The 24,139-nt window shown below is 63.4% G+C and overlaps 1 protein-coding gene and 1 long non-coding RNA gene across 3 annotated transcripts; one reads left to right on the top strand and one right to left on the bottom strand.

The window, feature by feature from the left end:
* Window positions 1-1,726: 1,726 nt before the first annotated feature.
* BGN (biglycan) lies at window positions 1,727-16,417 on the bottom strand. 2 transcript variants are annotated; one of them, XM_081793579.1, is made up of 9 exons: window positions 16,271-16,417; window positions 8,809-8,936; window positions 6,527-6,778; window positions 6,080-6,192; window positions 5,524-5,737; window positions 4,882-4,992; window positions 4,570-4,663; window positions 4,346-4,484; window positions 1,727-2,961 (listed from the first exon to the last, which is right to left on the bottom strand). In XM_081793579.1, exons 3-9 carry the CDS (start codon window positions 6,774-6,776, stop codon window positions 2,764-2,766), a joined length of 1,119 nt encoding a protein of 372 aa, XP_081649705.1. In that variant the 5' UTR covers window positions 6,777-6,778; window positions 8,809-8,936; window positions 16,271-16,417; the 3' UTR covers window positions 1,727-2,763. The 2 variants fall into 2 exon arrangements, with proteins under 2 accessions (XP_081649705.1, XP_081649704.1); XM_081793578.1 differs by lacking the exon at window positions 8,809-8,936 and having other exon boundaries at window positions 16,271-16,415.
* Window positions 16,418-16,730: 313 nt separating this feature from the next.
* On the top strand, window positions 16,731-18,453 carry LOC145714125 (uncharacterized). The gene is made up of 3 exons (XR_014136790.1): window positions 16,731-17,214; window positions 17,320-17,590; window positions 18,371-18,453. It is a non-coding gene; the product is annotated as an uncharacterized LOC145714125 (long non-coding RNA).
* Window positions 18,454-24,139: the final 5,686 nt, after the last annotated feature.

Here is a 24,139-nt window from a genome sequence, read left to right on the forward strand (position 1 = left end):
CGCACATGTGCCTGCCTCAGCTCACTCTCAGCCTTAGGCTTTCCCCCTGAGCTGCGCCCACACCCCCACGGCGCCTGGGGTGCTCTCCCCCGCAGGTTACGTTCCTTGCGGCCCCTTCCTCTTCCTCCAGGGGCCTCAGACGTGGGGGTCCCACACTCCCATCCTGCCCACTCCCTTCCTGTCGCCCCACGTTCAATCTGTCCCCAAGTCCAGGGCTGGAACCCGGCCGCTCCTTCCGTCTTTCCTGCCACCTTTCTGGCATTGCTGGGGCTTTCTAACGGGGCGCCCCCGAGCCCATGCAGGTACTCACAGTTCAGGGTGCCCCCCCCCCAGCCCTCTGTGGTTTTGCCACCTGGGGCTTCCTGTGACCTCAGCCAGGTGCGGAGCTCCATGAGGAGGGCACTCTGCCTGGCATAACGTGTACATGGAACAGTACACGGGGGCTGGCAGCTGGTGCCTGGCATGGATCGCCTTGGGGTTGCCATGGGTTTGATTTTTAAACCCGATCACTCTCACCTTTTGTATGACCATGGTCATCCTCCTCCTCCAATAGTTTGCAACACACTGGACGGCAGAGTGAGACTAAATGATTCATCTCTGACCAACTGCTCTGGGTAGGGAACCCCATTTTCCAACCACAACTCACAAGCTCTTGTGGGGTGTGGCCCTGTTCGCCTCCCTGGGCTCCTGCCACGGGCCCAAGTGGTCCCCTGGGTGCCTCGACGCCTCTGGTGCGGGCAGAGTGTGGGTCCCGCCTGCAGGGCGCTGTCCCCTGCTCTGCCGGGTGACCCGCCATTCCCACCGGACTCCATGTTTCTGTCTCTTCCGGGCCCCAGTGCCGGCTGTCCCTCTTCTGGCCAGTGAGGGGACTTGACTGAGGCAGTGACTGGTGGACCCTGGCCAGTGCCCCTGCCCTGAGCCTGCCCAGCTCAGCAGAAATTGCCATGGAGCACACGGCCCAGAGTAGTGCTATGATGCCGATGGTCTTCTGGGCTTGCCGTCTGAGGGCACATCGCTCCGGGGACCGTCTGTCTCATGCTGCCCTTTCTGGGGCAGTCCTGTATCCCCAGCTAGTAGGCTTCTCGGACCATGTTCTGGGTCCTTTCTTGGCAGCCACGGACAGAATATGGCAACCTGGGCTTGGCTCTGCTGGCACACAGTGTGTCTGCCCTGAGGCCAGGCCAGGCCAGCACAGGCGGCCTCGCACAACTTGCAGCCCTAGGAGGCCCGGCATGCGTGGCAGTGCGCCCCCTGGTGCCGACTTGGATGCCGCACACAGCTCTGACAGCAGCCAGGATCTAACCTCATTCTGAGCCGGCAAATCCCGTTAGGACAGGCATGCGGGGCCCCTAGGACTTCCAGGCTCCCCTCTCAGGGTGAGAGTCTCATCTGGGGCTCTTCGGCTGGCTGGTGCTTGGCAAATGCTCCACTCTGGGTGGGCAGATGCTCCCTCAGCCAGGCCTGCTTTAGGACCCCAGGAGAAGGACAGCTGGGGCAATGGAAGTGCCTAGAAAGAAGTGGAAGGGGCCTTCTTGTCCAGTCTCAGACATGGAGGTACTGGGGACTCTTGCCTGAGTGCAGGGAAAGCAAGAAAGAGGAAGCCCGAGGCTTAGAGTGGACACGAGCAGGCAGAGTCTGGCCGCCAGCCGCAGCCTCACATCGTGCCCCTCCACCCCCCGTCTGCTCAGTCCCCAATGCCACCCGAGAGCGGCGGCACACACAGCCATAGTGCACAGTGTTTCTTTAATTGAAAGACAACAACCGACCTCAGAAGCAGCTCCTCCTCAAGCTGGGTGTGATTGCTCGAAACCCCCACCATACCAGGGGCCAGAAGGTGAAGGGAGGGGGGAACTAGCCATCGTGCGGGGCGGGAAAGGCCAAGGAAAATTGGCTGCCGACTCCAGCGGGATGCTGGGCCTTTTCTTGGGCCAGTGCTCCCCTTCGGACTGTGGACTGCGCACAGGGTGCATCACCTCCACATGCTGGCCTCCTCCAGGACTGTCCAGACTCGGGGAGGGGGAGCAGAGTCTGGGCAGGGCAGGCTTGGGGACAGCTGCCCTCTGCCCCCTGGCTTGCCTAGGTTGGGGCCGGGCAGAAGCCCAGCGAGACAGACACCAGACCCAGCTCAGCGATGTGAGCGAGGAGAGGGAGGATGAGAGAGACGGATGGAGACAGAGAGAGGGATAGAGAGAGACAGAGAAACAGACAGGAAGACACTGGTCTAGAGGCCAGTAGAGCAAGGAGGCTGGGATAGATGGGCCGTGAACTTGCAGAAGGGCGGGGGGAGCATGGAAGGCCAGGGGTAGCAGGCCAGGCTAAGGAGGGTTGGAAGCTGGAAGTACATGAGAAGAAAGAATGCGTGCCAGGCAGGTGGGGTGGGCTGTTTCCTCCCTCTTAGCCCCTTCCCACCCCCTAGACCCAGGGACCGTCTTCCTTGGACCGGAGCCTTGGGTGACTTGATCTCAGGGTGAATGGGAAGAAAGCTTTATGAGGGTGCTCTGAGTGGCTATGAAGTGGGGGGCAGGGGCAGCTCTGAAGCCAAGGCACACGTGACGGCGGCTGGGTCTTGTGCCCCATCTGCACGCCTGGGAGCCGGGATGAGGGCGTCAGGAGGCAGCGCGTTGGGGTCCAGGATCAAGGGCGGGGGCTGGGTTGGGTGCAGCTGGGCACTGGCTTCCCTCCCTCCCTCTGCCCTCCCCTTCGGGATGTCTGCTGCGCTCCCCAGAGACCCCGCCCAGGCCACCGCAGCGGCCGCTGCTGCCTCTACTTTTTGTAGTTGCCAAACTGGATGGCCAGGCGGTCGGTGACGCAGCGGAAAGTGGCCGGCTGCACCTCCCAGTAGGGCACAGGGTTATTGAAGAGGCTGATGCCGTTGTAGTACGCCCGCTTCACCCCGAAGCCCACGGGGCAGAAGTCGTTGACGCCCACCTTGGTGATGTTGTTGGTGTGCAGATAGACCACCTGAGGGCAGAGGGAGGTGGCTCAGGCCCAGTGCCGGTGGCCCAGTCACCCCTGACTGCCCTCCGAACCTGTACCGGCCTGGGTGGGCCAAGTAGAGGGCAGACGACAGAGGGCTTGGGCCCTCCCTCCGGGCTGGGTCCCGCCTGGCCACCTCATGGGCGTGATTTAATCACAGCGCCTGCCCTTTGAGGTCCAGGATGTGATTCTTCCATTGTTGGGAGGAGCAAAGCGAGGTTTGGGTATGGTGGTCATGAGGCTGTTGGATGGGATTAAGGCACTGGTATGTGACCAGGGGCCAGGACGAAGGGCCCCAGTGTGGTGTGTGGTGGGTGGGAAGGGAGGGGCACGCGGGGGTCAAGGGATGGGACGTGGGTATCGATGCAGGAAAGGTGGCACCTTGGGCTCACAGAGGGTCCCTGGCCCTCCCTCTGGGCTCCCCGGGCTCCGGGCCTGCCCCGGGGCAGCAGCCTCTCACTCCAGAGACCCATAGATATGACAGGAGAAGGAACCTGCACGTGGCCCCCTCTTCCGTCCAGTGCGCAGGGGTACTTGCTCTTTAGCAGCTCTCAACTTCCCGAAGCCCCTCTCTAGGGGAGGGACAGAGGAAGCAGGAGAGAGAGAGGGTAAGGAACCCCATGATGGGCGGGGCGGGGGGGGGGGGGAGGTGCTCAGGCTGGAGCAGCGCCCTCTAGAGGCAGAGAGGACACCAGCCGCTAGAGGGCGCGCTGAGCCGGGCCTGGGCCTCGCCCCGGCAGCTTCCAGGCTGCTCCGCCCTCCCCCGCCCTCCCCGGATGCAGAGCTTGTCCCGACTTGGCTCTGACCCGACAGCCTGTAGGAATGGCAGGTCTCCTGGCTAGTGTGATTGGGGCCGAGGAAGAGACTGGAAGCCAAGCCAGGACCAGAGTGGTGGTGGTGGTGGGGGGGGATCCTGAGAACCCCAGGCAAGACCCTGCACCCCCTCATCAGCCTACTTCCTGCCCCGAGCTGGACCCGTCTCACCACAAATCCGTGCACCTCCAGTGCGCACACTGTTCCCTGACCTCCCCGGCTCTGCCGTGCCTTTCTGGTGTCCCGCCCACCTAGGAGACGTTCAGCTGCAATGTCTAGCAGGCCGGCTCCTGCTCATCCCTCACACCCTCTCTCCACCCATGACCCGCCTTCCTTGCCAGCCCCGGGGGAGTCCCCGCTTGCCTCCCCTACTTCCTCAGCACAGCTCGCTGGCACTGAGGGAGGGATCCTTGTGATGGCTTCTTTCCACATGCGGAGGCAGAGGCAGAGAGAGCAGGAGTAGCTGCCCAGACCGCACAGCTGGCCGGCCGCACGGCAAGGTCCCGCGCCACTCTGTGTTACAGCCCCTGGCATGGGGGCTCCCCCCTCCTCTCACCTGGAGGAGCTTGAGGTCCGGAAGGCCAGAAGGCACCCTGGACAGCTTGTTATTGTCCAAGTGCAGCTCCCGCAGGGTGGGCAGAAAACTTAGGCTCCCGTTCTCGATCATGCGGATCTGGTTGTGGCCCAGGCCCAACCTGCGAAGGGCACATGACATGTACCAAGACGCTGGGGGAGAAAAGAGCAGTGGGGCAGGGCACCCCACGTGGACCCGCAGCCCACCTGTACAGCTTGGAGTAGCGGAGCAGGTCCTCCAGCTCGATGGCCTGGATTTTGTTGTGGTCCAGATGGAGTTCGTTCAGGGTCTCGGGGAGGTCTGCCAGGAAAAGAGGGTGCTCTGAGTTGAATGCGGGAGGGGAGGCCATGTGTGCGGGCTGGGTCTGTATGTCGGGGGGGGGGGCGCAGATGGGAACAGAGGGCTACCAAAGCCCTCCCTGAGTTGACTGGTGGCTCCAGATGTCCCCGGATCCCCCCATCTGTGCCCATCTGTGCCATGGAGGCTGGACAGCATGGGGGAAAGGTCTGCCTTCCTACCTTTGGGGATGCCCGTGAGCTTGGCCTCAGAGATGCGCAGGTAGTTGAGCTTCAGGCCATCGAAGGCTCCAGGCTCAAAGCCACTGTTTTCCAGCGGGTTCCCGCCCATCTCTAGGAGAGACGCCCCCCCACTCAGCCCTGACGCCAGAGCCGGGTGGCTGCGCGCACAGCCCCAGGTCCTGACTTGGGCTGGCCTGATGGGTCCTGCTCCCCCATCTACCCCTGAAAGCAGCTCCAGTGATTTACTGGGCTCATTGCAAACTCCTGGCTGTTCAAGACCATCAGCTCCCAAGGGCGTTGGCCCAGGCATTGACCTCAGGGGGTAAGGGGAGCAGGAGGAAAAGGAGGGGAGCCAGAGATCAAGGTGGGGCTCCACCGCAGCCTGCTCAGCTCCTCTGGCCTGGCCCCTGGCTGGCTGGCTGCACTAGCCCTTTCCCTTCCCTCCCTCTACGGTCCCCGGGTCTCTCTTCATCTCGCCTTGGCAGCTCTGGGGCATGTCCCCAGACAAGCCTCCAAAATGTCCTGTGAGGCCCACCAGGCTTGTCCATGGCACCCAGCCCCTCCGGCTGCAAGAGGCCCCTCTCCCTGAGCCTTTCCTGCTGGCCACAGGGTGACAACTGCCACAGGCCATGCCACACTCACCGATGCAGTTCATGTTGCGCAGCCCGCTAAACACGCCCTTTGGCACCTTGCGGATGCGGTTGTCATGGATGCGGAGCTCCACCAGGGAGCTGGGCAGGTTGGGAGGGATCTCCACCAGGTGGTTCTTGGAGATATAGAGCTTCTGCAGCTTCCGCAGGGGGCTGAAGGCCTTCTCGTGGATCTTGGAGATCTTGTTGTTCACCAGGACGAGAGCCTGGGGTAGGGGGGCGTGGGAAGTAAAGGCACAAGCTCCCCGCCCTGCCCTCACCTCTTCCTCCCTCCCTGGCCGCCCTAGCTGGTGATCGGTGGGGCTGCCAGTGAGGCCTCGAGGCGGAGCGATTCTGTCCCGTGCTTATGGCTGCTGACATCCGCACATGTGACCCGTGACCTGGGGCGCTCCCATCAAGCCCGCCTCCAGACTTCTCGCAGGACTCCGTGGGTCCCCAGTCCCCTCTCGCACCCGACACATACGTGTGCACACCCACAAGCACCCAACTCCTCAGCTGCACACTGCCCACCTCCTCGCAGCGCCTCAGAAGGGCCAGGGTGGGCTTACGTAAAGGTGCTGGAGGCCCTTGAAGTCATCCTTGCGGAGCTCGGAGATGTCATTGTTCTGCAGGTCCAGAAGCGTTGTGTCGGGGGAGATCTCCTTGGGCACAGACTTCAGACCTGGGGGCCGGGGCCGCGGTCATCAGCATGAGCCCCAGCCCCAGCCCCAGCCCCAGAGCAGCTCAGAGCGTGGGGACACGGGCGCCCACGGACACCCACACAAGGCCTCCGCCGTAGACCAGGGCCCTCCTCACTCCCTGCTCTTTTGCAAACGAACAGCTGGACAGCGTTCCACGCTGAAACCAGGAGTCCCCGGACCCTGTGTGGGGTCACCCCATCCCCGACCCCACCCTTTCACGCCCATCCCACGGGACAGACATGTGTCTCCTTGGTAGGGCGCTCAGGCCAGGCCTGCGCCTTCATGCACCCGTCCCACCCTGGGCCCGGGACTGACCCAGGTCGGAGCACTGAACGACCCGCAGGTGGCAGTGGCAGCCAAAAGGACACATGGCGCTGAAGGTGGGCGTGAGGGAGTCCAGGTCCGGGACACCTGAAGTCGTCTCGGCACCTGAAGCCTCCTCATCGTTCAGCATGGGCAGCCCGTCGTCCAGGGTGAAGTCCCAGAAGCCCTTCTGCTCAAACGGCAGGGCCTGGCTCAGGGCCAGCAGGGATGCGAGGAGCCACAGGGGCCACATGGTGGGCATGCCTGGGAGGCCGGGGTGAGGAGGGGCTGTCAGGAGGGCCCAGCCATCACTGATCCCTGCCCTCGGGGCCCCCTCCTGGCAAACCTCCAAATACCAGGGGCTGAGCTTTTGCATGTGATGGCACCGCGTTCGCCATCCCTCACTGCGGAAGGCCAGACCCCAGGGTGGGAGTGGCAGGGAAGGAGGCGGCAGAGGGAGGGGGTGCGGGCAGGCAGGAGACATCTCCCTCTGCTCCCCTCTGATCGCAGGCAGGCCTGGGGGGTTCATGGGCAGTGCATCGCCTTGCCAGTTAGCGAGTCTGCAGCACTAACCCCCTCCTCTGCTGTCTTCCACGCACCACTGAGTCAGCTGGCAGCCTGCCGGGGGTGGGGGGTGGTGGGGGGTTCTGGGAGGCTAGTGGAGGGAGTGGAGGAGGCAGAGAGGGAAGGGCAGCCATTTGCCCCCTACAGGCTTTGAAGACTTTGGATTTGAATGTACTACTGTGGCCACGGCCGATCCCACATGCTCAGGGCAATGTGGGCGCAGTCGGGATGGAGTTAGACCACCATGAGTCACTTCCTTTCCTGCCTCAGCTCCCCCTTGCAGCACGTCCACATTTTTCAAAGAAAGTCAAGAGGCCAAGAGGCCAGGCTGGGCACGCTGGGCTGACACCTGGGCTAGCCCCGGAGGCCGTGTGGATAAAGAGAGGAGCGTCCTCCCTGGCAGGGGTGAAACCGCTGAGGTGGAGGGGGTGCGCCCCCCCCCCCCATTGCTCCCCGGGACCCCAGCACCCTCTCCTGGCCCACAAGACTTCCCCTGGCTTGGCCTGCAGAGCCCCAGGGCTCCCACATCTGCTCCTGCCTTCCTTCTGCCTGTGGCCCAGCCCCCTGGAGAGGCCACCAGAGGGGAGCAGGCTGCCGCTGGGTGGCAGGCAGGATCAGGCTTGTCTGAAGGCTCCCCCAGGCCAGGCAGCGGGGTGGGCGTGAGGGGGAGGCTGCCCTCTGCCCGAACCTGCCCCCAGGTGCCCATATTTGCCCACCTCCTCCCCTCTCCCATCCAGAAGTTCCTGTACAGGAAAAGGCCGGGGCCCCTGCCTCTCCCGCCGTCCTCACCAATTCGGATTTCCCGGGAAAGTCCCAGCCGGGCTCATTTGCCCCATTCGTGAAACAGGCATGTGTGCCTGCCCTGCTTCCCTCCCAGGCTCGGGTGACTGAGGCTGCCCTGGGCACATCTGTGGGCAGTGAGCCTGGCTGGCTTCCAGGGGCTTCCTGTAGCCCCCATTGGGCCCCACCCCTGGGAGCCCCTCCTCACTTCGGGCCCGCTTTGGATGGGGGAGGGGCTGTCAGGGGCTTCAGTGGGTCTGGGTGGCCCCTAAGCCCAACTGCTGGCTGCAAATGTGGAAGGAGTCCTCGGGAAGCGGAGCCCGCATCCTCTAGGCTGGCACCTTGTGCACAGTGTGGCCCTGGCCGCCGCTTCCCTGGGCCAGCCCGGGCCCCTGCAGGCTCCCCTGGGCTCCTCCCACCGGCAAGCCAGGGGCCACCTCCAGGTCTGGGCACAACTACTCCGAGCCTCGGCTTTCTATCCATCCCAGCCTCGCCAACCCCTTCCACACTCCTCAGGCCAGCCCCGAGTGGGTCACAGAGTGTGCCCTGGCTCCCGCCATCCCCGAGGACAGAGTGGGAGAGAAGGGTGCCGCCTTTCTGGCTGCCAGGGCTGCGGTGTGCTTGTCAGGCACAGGTCACAGACCCAGGACATAGTTCAGTGGACTCAGCTGGAGAGTCAGCCCCGGAGCACCCCCAGTAGGTCACAACAGCCCTCCTGAGGGCTGGCCCCCAGTGATGAGCTCAGGGAAGCTGCCTGCCTGTCCCAGGTCACACAGCAGAGTGAGGATCCCCCATGTCGGGAGAGGACCCCGTCTCCCCGGCTCCTTTGGGCCTCAAGATCCCACGATCACGCCCCAGGTCCTGCCAGCCCCGGGCTGGCCGAGCAGGACCCAGGGGAGCCCCCAGAGGGTCATGGGGCCGAGTAGGGAGAAGGCCCTGTGCTTGCCTACCTGGACCGCGTGTCCCTCCTTCTTCCCCTGATTCTGCAACCTCCAGGACACAGCAGGGTAGGCCGAGGCCTCGAGTGCCTGCTGCCGCTGCTTGGGGCCCTTGTCTGGGAGCCAGTGGATGCCCAGGGCTGGGAGGAGGGGGAGTGGTAGGAGAGAACAGGAAGGGGAGAACGGAGGCAGGAGAGCAAGATGGAATGGGAGAGAGGGAGGAGACTGTTCCCCTCTTGCCCGGCACCCCTGCCAAAGCCGCTACCTCACGGGGGGATGAGTCAGGGCTGGAACGCCCAGTGGGAGCCTTGGAAGGCTTTGGGATCCACGGTCCACCCGGACAGGTGGGGGTGGCTGGGGTGGTCGGGCCAGGTCCAGGGGCGGCTGAGAGGCAAAGTGGGCAGAAACAGGCCTCTTCCGGCCTGCGGGGGCTGAGAAGGGCTGGGGGTCTCCCCAGGGAGCCTCTGTCCTCCCGTGGCTGTCCCCCGCCCCCAGGGTAAAGGACGAACAGGCGCTGGGAAGGCCCACCGGGGTGGGACTGGCCACCCAGGCTCCAAGTGGGCTCGTAGGACCCGTCCTGGGGGAATGGGGACTCTAGAGGAGATGAATCAGCTCAAACCGGCCGTGCTTGACATGGCTGCATCTGGGGGCCACAGAGAGGCCGAGGGAGGGGCCCTGGGCTCCAGCGCAGGCTCACTCTTGGGGGGGAGGGACTGAGGCCGAGGGTTTGGAGGTCCCACAGCAGGGCCCCGCGATAGAGGCAGAGGATGAGGTTTGGCCGGTTCTCCCCCGCCCCCACTCTTGGCCCGGCCCAGGCAGTGGACAGGCCGGCGGGGTGGGGGCTGGGCAGGCTTCCCAGCAGAGCCTCATTTCCACTCCCGGAGCTGGCACAAGACTCGGCGGGTAGAACTGCACGGGGAGCAGGGGGCCGGCCGGCCGGTGAACCCGAGGGGGTGTCCCCAAGGACTTCGGGGAGGGCCTTGAGCCCCATCGCTGTGTGCTTGGAGCTCGCCGGACCCCGCCCCTCAGGGCCAAGGAAAGAAGTGGTAATGGCGGTGAGGCCTCCGGCCCGGTGCCCACAGGTGTGAGCAAGGGAAAAGGCCGGGCTTCCCGGAGGCTGTGCCGCCAAACCAATAGGGCCTTCCTTGTCTCGCCCTCCGAGAGCCAGCGCAGTCCTCGGAGCGCGACCGTTCCAGGTCAGCGCCAAACAAGACGCGTTGGCGGCCTCTGAGAACATGGGGGTGCCGTGCCAGGCATTCAGGCCAGGCCAAGGGCGGCGGGAGCAGGACTTAAGGTCTGGCATGCCCTGGGAGCTTGCTTGCAGATGCGTGGCCCGCAGCTGCCAAGTCGTAGGCGCCGGGCACTGTCCCGAGGCCTCAGCCCGGGGTGTCTGGCCCCACCGAGCAACCCGACCTGAACTCCGGCGTGCGTGCCACCGTCTCCCTAGCCCTGCCCCATCCCTAGGACTACGTGGATGGGGACGGGTGGGAGGGAGACGGGCTGAGCAGGGGGTACCCTCCCCACCCCCCACTGCCCCGCTCCGACCACCAAAGCCCTCAGGGCCCAGCTTCAAACAACAGGCCAGGGGCAGGGGCGCTGTCCACAACTGTATTGCACAGGTGGGCACGGTGCGCAAGCTGACGCCCAGCTGCCCCTCGCTGCCCTCCCAGGCCCCAGCCTGCCACCCCGGACAGCATCTCATCTACACTTGGGTGCCAGCTATGGGTCTGCCGAAGCCTGCACGTGCACACGTATGCGGGGGTGACTGCGTGAGCGGCTGGTGGCTGGAGAGGGGAGGGGCGGGCCCTGAGCCCCACCCCATCTGCGTACGCGCCCCGGGCCACGCTGGGCCCTCCGCTATCGCCCCCGCATGCCCTCTAGGCTACAGCGCGAGCTGCTCCTTCCTGCCATGGCCCCGGCACTGCTGGTGTGACTGGACAGAGCTGGGTCCTGTGCTCTGTCAGCCTTCAGGTACGGATTCCACCTGGAAGTGGGGGTTGGAGGCCCCAGGGAGCCAGCCGGGAGCCAACCCACTGGCTGCGTGCAGAGCGCTGGTACTGGGGAGGTGGTGGGGTGGCCGGTGCCGGCTAGGCCGGACCTCTCCCCACAGCATCCAGGAGAGCCATCCACCCCTCCCCCACCCTGCCATAAAACCTCTTGAAAACAGGAGAGTCAAACTGTTGGCCAGGAGTCAGGCAGCACATGACCCAAGCCAGCTGGGGATCCTGAGTTTCCTGGTCCTTTCACACCTGGGCTGTGTGTCCTTCCTCCTTCTCCCACTCACAAGGAATCCTGAGCCCCTGCTCACCACGTTCTAGAATCTTCGGGGAAGAGGGAGGATGCTATTACCTGCCAGAGGCGGGGCAGGGGACTCAAATGATTTCTTAACGGCCCTCCCAATGACCAAAAGAAGAAAGTGAGGCTTGAATAGGTAAACGGAGGCTCAGACTTTGCCCCACACTCTTGCCCAAGGCTACACGATAAGGAAATGGTAGAACTGGGATTCCACTCTCTGTCTACCTGCGCCTGTGTCTGGCCCCACCCTCTGTCATTGCAGACTTTGCCACAGGTCCCAAAGCCACAAGACCCTATACTCTTTGTGCTGTGGAGGGTGGGGGGGGGGGGCGGACCAGCCTCTGGGGCCCTGGGAAAGACTCCTTGGCAGCTCCCTCACCTAGGCTGGGAGGTGATGCCGTTGGAAAGCAGGGCCCTGCTCTGTGGGTCCTTTGCCCCCTTGCTTGCGTCATGAATCCTCTGGGAACGTGATGCCTCTCTCTGACTGCCAATATCAGGAGCTCCCCACTGGCTGTGGGGCCATACGCCCCTCCTTGGCCCTAACACACCCACCAGGCCAATCGCAACCTTGCTGTTTGTGCTGGCTACGGGCCTGCAGGGATGTCACACGGAAAAGGCATCAAGCCCCCCGGTCACCAGGCCAGGGAACTGCCCCGAAGCATTTTAGGTCCTAGCAGGCCCCAGACCCCACAGCGAGATGCTCTCAGCCCAGCTCCCAGAGCATGGCGCCCCACCTGCCTTGCTCCCCACCTGAGCCAGGCCAAGACGAGGGGGTTCGGCCCCACTTTCTGGGTAGGAGAGTGGCCAGACACCTGTGAGTGAGGCCCTTGCCTTCCTGGGCCCGGGGTTTCCTGCATCCCCTTCCCTGCATCAGGTTCCCTGCTCTCTGCCAGGGGCTCTGGCCCCTCAGAGCCCCTCGCAGGGCTCCCCCAGTGCATGCCTGCTTGCAGCCAGGTGGCCTCTAAGGTCCTGGCGGACTGTAATCAAGGGTAGGCAGGGACTCAGACTGCAAGAAGGTGAACCTCACATTTGCCTCTGGTCTCCTAGGACAGGGCCGCCAGAACCAGCCTCTCTCTCTCTGCCCTCTGCCCCTCTCCTTGAAGTCGCACGTCTGTTCCTCAAATTCCCGATCCAGCGGCCACCTGGGCCTCTGACTGCTATGTCCCCCTTGGCCATCTGACCCTCAAGGGGCAGGTGGTGGGGGGGAAACTGCAGGTCAGCCCCAGGTGTTTGCAGAGTTTGGCTCTCCCATGCCATGGACTGGGAGAGCTGGGTGCAAGGAAGCTGGGTAGAGAGCCCTGCCCCTCAAAACTTCAAGATGCGTTACCACAGGGAGGAGGCAGGTGAGTCATCCGAGTGATGCTGCAGGCTGGTAGGCCCCCGGGGAGAAGGCCCCCTCCGCAGCCACCCCACAACTGCCCCGACCCAGAACAGAGCGAGGGAGGGGGAGCCAAATGGGGTGGGTCTGAGGCTGCTTCCAGGAGCCTTGAGTCCCAGAGGGAGTGAAGAAGGCCCCGGGGGACCCTGGGGCTGTGGGCCCAGGTTGGGGGGATGGATCACAGCCACCCACCCCCTAGACGAAGTGGCTGAGGAGGCCCCGCGCCCACAGGGGCCTTCCCGCAGTGGCCACTGGGAAATGGGCTCTGGAAGACGGAAGGGCCTGACCACGGGGCTGGCCAGCTAGCCTCAACGGGCCTCAGGCCCGCGGGGACAGGACTGGGCAGACACCACCCCCATTCCTCCAGCCGAGCCCCCTCTGCCTGCTCCCTACCGGCTCCCTCTAAGGTGGGATTTACAGAAGGCGTTCTGTGGGTGACCAAGGCGTGGGTCCCAGTGTCTCGGCAGAAGACAACAGGAGGGAGGGGAGGGGCACTGACTGCCCCAGGTGCCAGCTGACAGGAGGGGCCAGAGCTGCCAGGACCCCGCCTTCGGCGGGAGCCTTTGCTTACCCCCCTCCCCCCCTCCCCCGGCTCATAGGAGGATGCACTGGGAGAGCGACCATCATCCCCACCCCCTCAATTTGAGCGAAGCCCTGGGCAGGTATGTCCCCTCCCACCAGTGGGGCCCACGGGTGTGGAAGGAGGCAGCTCTGGGCAGAGAACAAGCTCTGTCACTCTTGGGTGACAGATGGGGAGGGTGTGGTGGGTGGGGATGTGAAGACTTCTCTCACAATTAAGGGTGTTGGAAGGTGTGCAAGGAAGGTGAGGGAAAGGCCCTGGGGTCATGCAGGACAAAGGACCCAGTGGCTCAGCAGATGAGGCCCCGGAGCTGCAGCTGGGACTATCTGCGGGGTCATGGTGGACACGCCTGGGCCATTGCCTGTGCCTGTGTGCTCCAAGGAAATCCTGGGAGACCGCCCCTCTCTCTCGTGCCACGGCTGTGTCCCCAGGCAACTGAGCAGAAGTGACTGCTGGAACAGTCCAGACCGTGTGGTGTCTGCGGGGCTTCTCCCAGGAGGGGAAGAGGGACGCGGTCCAGGAAGGAGGGGGGCTGGGAGAGATGGGAGGGCCTTGTTGGAAGGCTCCGCCTCCTTCTGGGGACTTGGCACAGCCCGGGAAGGGACGCTCTGGGGCCTTTCAAACGCCCCTTTTCCTCCTGTCCTTCCTCGTTCGCACTCCTCCAGTGGGCCAGGGCCACTGGTAGGGCTGGGGAGAAATTTGGTCACAGGGGCCGGCAGGCCAGGTTTCTGGGCTTCTGAAATAAGCCTGCACAGAACTGCCACCAGCCCGGCAGCGAAAAGGCTGGGCTTCAGGCTCCCCGTCTACTAAACGGGGACTCCGGACCCTGCTTCAGGGCAGGGCACGAAAGCGGTGGGTGGTTAATGCCCACTGTGCCCTGGGTCCTTGGGGCTTAAAGGTGGGCCAGGGAGTGAACGGGTGGGCCGGGCCCACCGGGGCGGCACTCCGCAGCGGCTCCTTGGCTCCCAGTCTGCTCTCGCTGTCCGGCGTGGTGCCGTCCTTTCAACATCCCCCCTGCCCCCCCAGTCCTGCCCTCAAAGGCTAGCCATGATGTCCCGTGGGCCAGACGTGGGCAGCCTGCACACTCTCTCAGGGCAGCTGCGTGTCGCCAGGAGGCGCTCACGTGCGTGTTTGCAGCTGCGCCTAAGCACTCTCACTCCCCGCCGACCTTTGCCCCTGGATGCAGATCCCCAGGAACCTTCCTTCTTGGCATCCAGGGAGCCCCGAGCATCTCCCGCTTGTCTCAATGCCAATCAGTCCCCGCAGGGTGGAGACTTGGCAGGCCAGCGAGTGGGGGAGGACACGGATGCAGGAGCACGCTGAGGACAGGACTGGCCCGTATCTGCAGCCAGAGTGGCCCTTAGTGAACACTGTTCTGCCACAGTCTCTCTGGCCTGAGCAAGGTCTACCCTACCCGCCCCTACCCATGACCCTGGCCTGGAGTACTCTGGGCCTCCTGCTCCACTCAGCAGAACCAACCAGTGCCCAGGCCCCAGCCGCACCCACGGAGCAGTGAGGGGGTGCTCCCATCCCCCAACCTTCCATGGCACTTGGTGGCACATACAGAGAGCTCCATTCTCCTTTGCTCTTCTTTTAAGTTGCTTGGCAGGCCCCTCAGCATGCCCGCCATCTTGGGAGCTTGCAGGACAGGGGCCAGTGGCCCTGTCACCTCTGACTCCAATCCCCAGGAGGTGCAGTTGGCCACAGGCTGTCATTATCAATGCCCCAGTGACATTGAGGCTTCCTTGGGTGGTATGGGGTCAATAGCCAGGGTTTGTCAGTCGGGAGCCCTGAGTCCTGGCCCCAGTTTTGCACCTGACTTGCTGTGCAATTGTGGGCAGGTTCCTGCCCGTCTCTGGGATTCACTTGCCTCCTTTGTATGATGGATGGAGTGGGAGTGAGACCAGCAGGAACCTCTCGGCCCCTCCCAGAGAACTTTGGGGGTAACCTTGCACTACACTTTTGATTCTGACCTGAGGCTCTCTCTCCATTCCAGAGTTGCCCCATGCACCTGTGGGCGGGGGGGGGGGGGGGCTGCTTCTGGGGGACAGGGCAATTGGTCAGAGAGCTCTTGAACCTCACTGATCCTTAAAGGCACCCATCCTGGGGAGCATCTGGGGGGCTCAGTTGGTTAAGCATCCAACTTGATTTCGGCTCAGGTCATGATCTCATGGTTCGTGGGTTCGAGCCCCGTGTCGGGCTCTGGGATGATAGTGTGGAGCCTGCTTGGGGTTCTGTGTCACTCTCTCCCTCTGTCCCTCCCCTGCTAATGCTCTCTCTCACAAATCAGTAAATAGAACATTTTTTAAAAAGGCACCCATCCTGGGACAATGGTGTCCTAGTTTGGAAGTGGGCCTGTGGCCTCACTTCTCCCCAGGGTCCCCAGAAGCTTTGCGAGGCCCAAAGCCAGGCCTGCCTAGGGTAACACGGCACGGTTGCCTGAGTTTCTCTCTGCCCACAACCCCGCATTCTGAGTCTCAGTCCAAGGGGGTTCTGGGGACAGGCAGAGCCGAGCCACCCGGGCAGCCCCACCCAGGGCCCCCAGGGGCCAGGGCCCTGTGGACCTCCACCTCAGCCGGGAGGACGTAGAGGAAGGGAATTAGCCTGTGGGTAAGGGAGTAATACCTGGGCAGGCAGCCTGGGAAACCAAGTCTGTGAGCCCACACCAGGGACAGTGGGGACTGTTCCCTAGCGCTGAGCCCTCCCACCCGTGTTCCCAGTGTGGAGGCACAGCGCAGGAGTTCGGGGCACGCTCGGGACTCGGGACTGGCGGTGAAGGAAGAGCCGCTGGCCGAGCTGGGATGCCAGCCACCCAGCCATGCCCTGAGCGATGCTCTGTGGGGCCAGTCACGGGGAAGAACCCGAGAGGGAGACAGGGAGGGCAGATATGGAGTGCAGCTGAGTGAGGTCAGAGGGGAGAGGAAAGGGGGGTGGGGAGAAAATGCAAAAAGGGACAAGCACTAAGGGGGCCACAGGGTGGCGACGAAGGGGTGCGGGCCAGGAGCCCGCAGCAGCGCTGGCGGGAATCTGGGGATCACAGGCAGCCTAGGAGTGGGGGGGGGGGGTGAGGGGGCAGCAGGGACAAGGGTAGGGATGCGGATGGTGGGGGCATTTTGAGGATGGTGAGGGCACAGTGGAACCAGGGATGAGACAAGGAGGGCAGCTCAAGGCCGGCGTGGGGACACAGTGGGGACAGTGTGGGGCTGGCGTGGGGGCCCTACCTGGGAAGGGCAAGCGGCCGGGCACAGGCTGGCTAGTTGGCAGGCTTGGGTGTCAGGCAGTCAGTGTGTCTGTCCTTCTCCGTCGGGCCCTCCGAGAGCAGCTGCTCACTCCTGGGCAGTTTGTGGAGAGAGGGAGACAGAGGCGGTGGGAGGGAGGCTAAAGGCTGGGCGGGCTGGCCGACAGGGAGGGGACGGCGGGAGGGGGCGGGGAGGGAGGAAAGGAGGGAGGGGGCTGGTGGGGCGGAGAGGGAAGGAGAGAGGGAGGGAAGAAGGGAGGGAGGGGGCAGGCCTCCCGGCCCCCCTGGAAGCTTCAAAGGGAGCAATTTTCTTGTAGACGGCTGGGCTAGCTGCACCCCCTCCCCCTCACAACCCCCTCCCTCCCCCCCCCCCCCCCCCCCCCCCCCCCCCGTCCCCGCGCATGGGGAAGGGACACACTCCCACTCCCACAAGGACCCTTGGTGTCTCCGGGCTGGCACAGCCTTAGAGAGTCAAACTTTCCACTGCCCAGATAGGGACACTGAGGCCCGGAGAGGGGCGGGAACTATCTTGCTGGCACTTGCAGGCGAAGGCGAGATGGCAGAAAGGGAAGGGAGACAAGGGGGAGGCGGCCTCTGGTTGCTAGTCCAGCGAGTGGCCCCTGGAATTTTGTTCTGAGCCCGCCCAGAACCTCCGGCAGCCTGGGCCTGAACAAGGAGGTGGTTCTCTGCAGTCAGGGAGGCGGCTGTTGTGGATTTCTGGAAGGGCTTGAGGCAGGCTCCCAGGTACTCTGGACACCCCAGCCCCCCACCCCGCTGCAGCCCTTTTTGCCCTAAAACACAGGACGGGTCCTCTCTGTGTGATCTCAAGACGGGACTCGGCGAGGGACGGACAGGAAGGCATCACAGACTCTGAGGGTCTTCCCTCGCCTGCCAGCCCTGAGGCTCAGACAAGCTGAGAGTGGAAGAGTGAGTCATCTTTCTTTGCTCAATCCGTGCGGTCCCCTGCAACGCAATGAATGCTCTGTGGGTGGGCACTTCCTCTGGGCTGAGCCCTGTGCTGGCCACTGACAGGGGCGAAGTGGGCCAGCCTGCCAAGCGTCCCAGGAAGAGGCCATCGTCAGCCACCACCCCACGTGATCGCTGGGAGCTCAGCGGCTTCCTGAGGGCCAGGACGCGCCCAGCTCCACCTGCGGGTAGAGCCGAGGGCCTTAGCACACCTCCTCCCCGTCCAGGGGGGCCCCAATCCTCCCCTGGTCTGTTGTGCCCCAGCGTCCAGCGGAGTGAGGCCAAGAGCCTGGCCGCGTTGAGGAAGACTCCTGCAGGCGCTGCTCCCAGAACAAAGGTGAGGGTTTAGATGGAGCTAGAAACCAAGGTAGGGAGCAACACCGAGTTCTGCAAAGGAAACAGAGAGGGGGGAAAGTAAAGCGGGCCACAAGATGGAACACGATGCCCCAGGGATCAAAAGAGAAAACTGCATAGAGGACCAGCCGGGCAGAGGCTGAGGGACGCCAGGAAGAGGTGGGTCCAAGGAGAATAGGGATGAGGTCTGAGGGTCCTGACTACCTGGCCAGCTGTCCCGGGCCACGTGCAGGTGGGATCTAAAAGGTTCCGCCTGGGGGTGCGGCTTCCCCCTCCCATGTGCACCAGCTTCAGTTCAGGGGCCCCGGCCGGGGACGTGAGACACATGGTGGCCTGACCAGGCTGTGGTGCCTGCCTTCAAGAAGCTTCCAGGCTGGACCATGGAGAAGGGAGATGTGGGAAAAACAGGGTCTTGGCTGGGAGCACGCGTCGTTTGTCTCCATGTTTGTTTTTTCCTGTTTATGGGAGACACACTCCCAACATCGCTGGCAGTAGAAAGACTATATCACAGAAGATAGCCTCCCTTAGCTGTGATATCCCCAACCACGGCTGCATGGGAGGAAAAACGTGTCCACAACATGTCTAAAACACTGTGCTCTGTGAAAGAAGCCAGTCGCCAAGGACCACATACTGTGATTTCACACGAAACATCCAGAGTAGGCAAATCTATAGGGTCAGAGAGTACATTAGAGGGTTCTTGGGGGCCCGGGGGGCAATGGGGGGAGAGAGGGCCACAGCTAAAGGCGTCCGTTTTCTTTTACAGGGGATGAAAGCGTTCTAAAGTTGACTGCGGTGATGTCGCGCACCGAATATACTAAAAATCACCGAACTGTGCATTTTAAATAGGCGAATTTTATGGTATGTGAATGATATCTTAATAAAGATGTTTTTAAAAATGCAAAAAGAAAAAGCCATGTAGGACACGCCCATTGCCCCAGGAGCCTTTAGCTGCATCCGAGGCCCCACCCAGCCTGGTGCCCCAGGCCGCCCTCCACTGTGCCTTGCCCTGCTCTGGGGGCTGGGACCCCAGGAGCCATCACTCAGGTCCTCAGCGTCCAGGAGTCCCAGTGGGAGCGAAAAGAGCCCTGAATACAGTGGCCGGAGCTTTGCTAGGGAAAGGCCACTCTGGGGGCTCCGGGTCTGGGCTCTGAGCTCTGTGGGCAGGGGACAGGGGCACTTTTGTTTCCTGCCTCCTCAGAGCCACACATAGCGCCACGGGGGGCTTAGAAAGGCTTCCTGGAGGAGGTGACTTGGAGGAGACAAGAGAAAGAGGAGGGAAGAGAAATATTGGCAGTGGAAGGAACACCACATACCAAGGTGCAGAGGGTGTGGGGAGCAGGGAAGGGGAGAGTATCACCGCAAGTAGGTGGGGCAGCCTCAGTGTCCCCCGTGCAGTGCGCACCCTTGGGCGTCAGCCAGGCACGTTCCTGGAGGGAGCTTGGGGGTGACCATGAGGCAACGCCCTGTGCACAGGGCACATTATGCACCCTGGAGCTCTTTCCTGCAGCTGGGGGATGCATCTGGGGCAATATTTCTGTAAATACGGTTCCTGCGCCTGGAAGGCTCTTGTGTCTGTGGTTTGCAGTCTGCAATAAGGCATAACTGCACGCCCGGCCCAAGGCCCACTGAGTCACTCGGCCGGCTTGGCCCTCTAATTTGGGGGCCACTCCCAGACCAGCCAGGCAGCACCTCAGTCCTGGGCCTCCCTCTTCCCCTCCCTGTCCCCAGGCCTCGGCTTTCCCTGAAGCACAAGGAACTACCTCGACCCCAGCTGAAGCTGTGCCGGGGACAGCAAGTCCTTGCTGGCTAGCAGGAGCAGTGGCCTCCTGCCCTCTGGCCTCCCAGTGCTGGGAGGAGGCGGCAGGAGGCAGGGGAAGGCAGCATGGAGGGCAAGGCAGGAAGGAAGTGCATGCATTTCCTGAGGCCCCCAGGCTCTGAAGGAGGCCAAGGCACAGCTGTCTTAGCTCCACAAGAACACTCGTTGGACAGGGCCGGCCAAGTCATGGGGGTCATGGGGGCCGTGGGAGGCAGACCCCGGCCCCCGCCAGCGTGGACCCATGGGTGACGAGGGTCCTCTCCCAGCATGCCCCGGACTCTGGGATACCAGCACACAGGGCCCCAGAGCCCTAGCCCGGACACTTTCCCCAAATGGCTGCAGAGTGCCGGGTGATCCTGGTGCCCCAGATCAGACTGCAGCGAGCCCTCGCCTAGCTGCCCCAGCCGGCTCTCCGGTACCCGGCCTGCAGCCCCAGGGTGCAGGGAAGGTGCTCGAAGGTAGCAGGGCAGGGGTATCGGGTCGGGAAAGAGGAGGGCTGGCAGGGGCAGGGGTGCTAAGGTGGGAGTGTGTGCAGACTGAAGGGAGCAGAGGGGAAGGCAGGGCCCGTAAGCAGCTGTGGGGGGCTCCTGGGGTGGGGCAATCCGAGCCCCCTGCCATCCTGTAGGGCTGCGTGTGAAGGACCTGGAGTCAGCTGCAGCCCATCCCCTAACAGCTGGCCTGCAGCTGTTTGTGCCCTGCCTTCAAAGTTAGAGGGGGGAGGCCCAGGAAAGAAGCTGGGCACACAGCAGGCGGGCTTCGAGCTGCCGCTCCCCTTGGGGCACGAAACCTTGCCTTTGGTAGGGCTGCTTGGAGGGCAGAGTCTGGGGCCCTGGGAGGTGGCCCAGCAGGCGGGGCTCCCAAGGGCTTGAAAGGGCCCCTACCAAGGTGATGGCAGCTGAGGGAGCTCCTCCTGAGCTCCAGCCCACCCAGCTGCTGGCCCCTTGAGCCTCTGGGGCCTGGAAAGAACAGCATGGCCCTGAGCTCTGGGGGCCCTCTGCCAGCCCCCTTCTGGGGCCTTCCTGGCCTCTCTGCCTTGCACTGTTTGCTTGGGCCCCTGCTCATCCCTGTCTGCCTCTACGCATTGCTCCCCGGTCTGTTCTTCCCGGCTCCTCACTCCTTCCTTAGATCTCCCGTCTGTCTCTCTTTCCCTCCCCTGGGAACAGAGTCAGTCAGCCTCACTGTTCTCTGCCCCCCCTGAGCACATGAGCTGCTGGACCAGAAGCAAGGATGTGCTAGAAGAAGCATGATGGTGACCAACTATGATGAGTGCTACAAAGGAAACCCCACAGGCCTAGGTACTAGTGCTGGATGGGGCTGCAGAGAGGGCTTCTTGGGAGGAGGTGGCTCTCCAGCAGCACCCTGGGCTACCTTCCAGCCCTTCCCTGGGGTGCCCACACAGGACCCTTGCAAAGCCAGCCCAAAGCAAGTGGTCTCACCAAGGGAGTGCCCTGACGCCTTTGCCTTCCGGACAAACGCCCAGGCAGGGACATATCATGCATATCAAGGTCACTGCTCGAGCAAGTGACCCTGCCCAGAACTCAGCCGAGATCTCAGAGACGGCCCTCGGGACTCCTGGGTGCTGCAGCCCCTGAAGGCAAGCCAGCATCTCCAAGTTCACAGCCCTGCACGTGACTGTCACTCGCAGCCCGCTGGCTTCATCCACTCCCAAGCTCCACACTCTGAGTGGCTGGGCAGGGACAGGGTGAGAACCAGGCCCACAGTCACCAGGAGGCAGTCCCTCCCACCTCGAGGGTCCCTGGAGGCTGGAGTCGTAACATCCTGAAGCCCTGAGGTTCCATGCCTAAGTGCTCAGGGGGACCCTCTGGGTGCAGGGGGCTAGGAACCATTCCGGATGAGGCTCATGTTGAACAGGCCCAAGAGGAAACTGAGCTGCCGCAGAGTGAGCCGAGCCTCCACTATCTGGAAGTTTCCCAGCTCCGATAGCTGAGGTGTGGCCAGTGAAAGCTGGCACTCTCTATGCCAGAGCTTTTTTTGACCTGCCCCTGAGGACATAATCACACAGTGGCTCTCTGCCCCAGGCCGTCAGGGCTATAATTTCAGGGCCCGGAGGGGTCTCCATGGGGGCTGGGCCTGTGTCTAGCTATCTTTAGAGAGGCATGGTCTGGGGTGTGGCTAGATGAGGGAAGGTGGACAGGGGGCTGTGCTTCAGGGAGGCATCTGTGGGCTGCCCAAGAAGCCGGTGAGATACAGGGAGGCTGCCATGGTCTTCCCCAGGTGGGGGGAGGCCGGCACCCAGGACCCGCCCCTGGGTCTTCCTGCTGCCTGTGGGGCCAGGAGGCTCCAGCGGGGGCAGTGGGTGAGGGCAGGCACAGGGGAAGGGGCCGGGTGGCCAGCGTCTCTTGGATCGGCCCTGCGTGGCTGCCCTGGTGGCAGTTGCTACACGGGCAGGGATGGGAGGGGAGCCCAGGCATGGGCACACCATGCCGGGCGTATCCTTTGCTCCTTCCGGGGCCTGTTCCTCCCGGACGTGAACCAAGCTTGCTACCACGGTACGAGGCAGGAGGAAGGCTTGGAAGCAAATGTGCCCAAAGCTAAGCAGGGAGCCTGGCAAGGGGCGGGAGGCAGGCCCTCGGTTGGGAGCGCCGGGGAAAGAAAGGAGCAGGCAGGTCGGAGAAGAATTTGGAAGCCGATGGGCAGGACTCTGGGCCTGTAGCTGGGAGGGATGGGCAGTGGGACAACATTCCACTGAGGTCCCGGGGAAGGAGACGGGGGGTTGGCCCCAAGGGGTACACGTCTGCTCCCTGTCCGTATTTTCCACTGCTTGCACTTGTTGGCCCAGGTGTCCCCTTCTGGGTCTGCACTGTCCCCACCGTCCTTCCCCTCAGTGTCACCCCCACCACCTCAATACCCCCGTCTCAATCAGAGGGCGGACGAGTGCCGCCCTTCTTGCCACCTGACTGCAGTCACCCCTCAGACGCCCAGCGCTCCGGGCCGTGCCCACCACCGTATGCCCCAGTGGAGCCAGCTCTGCCCTGAACAGGAGCACAGTAATTGCTGCCACACTGGCATGCATGAGTAGAGGATATGGGGTCAGAGATGCCGGTGAGGAAGGCGTGGGTGCAGGGCAACGGGCGGGCCTGGTCGCACCGGCAGGTCTCGGCTACACTGTACTTGTCCCCCACCCCCACCCCCCGGCTGGGGCTCTGTCCGGGGATGTCCCACTGTGGGCATGCCGTGCTGCCTGGGCCATCTCCCCTGTAGGACTGAAGGTCCTGGCCTTCAGCTGCCGGCACCCCGTGCCTTCAGGAGAGAATGTTACTCTCCGCTGGGCAGCCCCACGTAAGGATGATGGGTTATATGGACTCCCAGTCCCCTTGCCCCCACTCAGGACTGGCTCAGCTCCAGAGCCCCCGTGGAGATTGCCTGGACGGTCATCAGTCACAGGCCACCTTCTCCCTGGGCCACTCCTGTTCTTGTCCTCCCCTCCCCCAGGTGGTGGCCCCAAGACATCCCAGTAAACTCCCTGTGAGCTAACCCTTGCTTCCTAGTCCTAGTGTGTTTCTGGGGAGCCCAATGGGAGACATCCACTAGGGGTCTGGCTGCGTCTGTGCTGTCTTGGGCCCAGCTCTGCTCGGGAAGATCAAGGACAGGCTTCCAGGCCTGGGTTCAGCCCACCTGACAACAGCCCCAAGGGCCAAGTAGCTGCCCGTCTGAAGTGGAATTTACCCCAGTAACTACCTGGGCTGCCTGCCTCCTGTGTCCCTTGCCCTTCTCTGTCCCTCAAGGCCAGGTTGCCCTGACAAGCAGGTGGGCCTTGGGGTGTGGCCCTTCTCCCAGGCCCTCTGGCCTCATCTGCTCAGTAGAGGTAAGAGCAGCAGGAAGGGGAGGCCCACGGGGGATGGGGGGGGGGTCACCTAACTTGAACTTCCTGTGCCTCCCTAGGGCCTGACCTCTATGACTATGGGGGAGGAGGGGACCGGGGGTTGACGGGAGCAGGAGTGCAGGGCCCAGGCCAGGCGGCTGGCTGGGGAGGAGGGTTCATGAGAGCTGGGAATGAGGCAGGCCCTCCCTCCCATCGGGCCAGTGCCTCTAGGGCTGCTGACCTCTGACCCAGCCCAAACAGGAAGTGCCATATCTGCGGGCCTGGGCCCGGAGGAGAAGGAATGTAAAGATGAGTCCAAAGCAAACACTCCCCAAGCTTCCCAGGCCTCTCCCCGCCCCCCGCCTGAGTCTGGCCCTTTCTCTGCTGAGAATTCCAGGGTGGGGGTGGGGATGAGGGTTGGGGGTGGGGGACTGGCTGCGGGAATGGGACCCACATAAGACTTGCAGTTCATAGTCCTAGACCCCAGCCAGAGGTGGTGGCAGGGCAAGGCGTCTGCACTGGGGGACTTGGTGCCCTTTTTCCTTCACTCCACCCACATCCAGCAGCACTGAAATCTGGGGCCTGTCCTGCTCCTGCCACATCCTTGATGCCTGTCACTTGGCTCTCTCTCTGGCCCTCACACCACCATGAGCTTCTCACTCCCTTGGGGCAGGGGCTGGGTCAGCTGTGCTCTTGGCTGGTTGTGCCCCACCCCCCCCAACCCCTCACCCGCCCCAGCACCAGGTATGGTGGCACCGTGAGCTGTCAAGGCTGACCTGGTGACCCTACCCTGCTCCCAGTGGTCCCCTCGCACAAGCAGAGGGACTGCCCCAGTGGCTTCAGGGGGCTCCGCAAAGCCCGTGTCCCCACCCAGCGCGGCGGTCCTGTCTTGT

The sequence above is a fragment of the Panthera onca genome, chromosome X, assembly GCF_046562875.1.
Source record: "Panthera onca isolate mPanOnc1 chromosome X, mPanOnc1 haplotype 2, whole genome shotgun sequence".
NCBI classification, from domain to species: Eukaryota; Metazoa; Chordata; class Mammalia; order Carnivora; family Felidae; genus Panthera; species Panthera onca.

Excerpts from the sequence above, each read along its gene's own strand:
- BGN (XM_081793579.1), bottom strand. The coding sequence starts at position 6,776 with ATGCCCACCATGTGGCCCCTGTGGCTCCTCGCATCCCTGCTGGCCCTG. Across the intron at positions 4,664-4,881 it reads GCTCACGGGCATCCCCAAAG|ACCTCCCCGAGACCCTGAAC; the intron begins GTAGGAAGGCAG and ends TTTTCCTGGCAG. Across the intron at positions 4,485-4,569 it reads CGCTACTCCAAGCTGTACAG|GTTGGGCCTGGGCCACAACC; the intron begins GTGGGCTGCGGG and ends TGCCCTTCGCAG.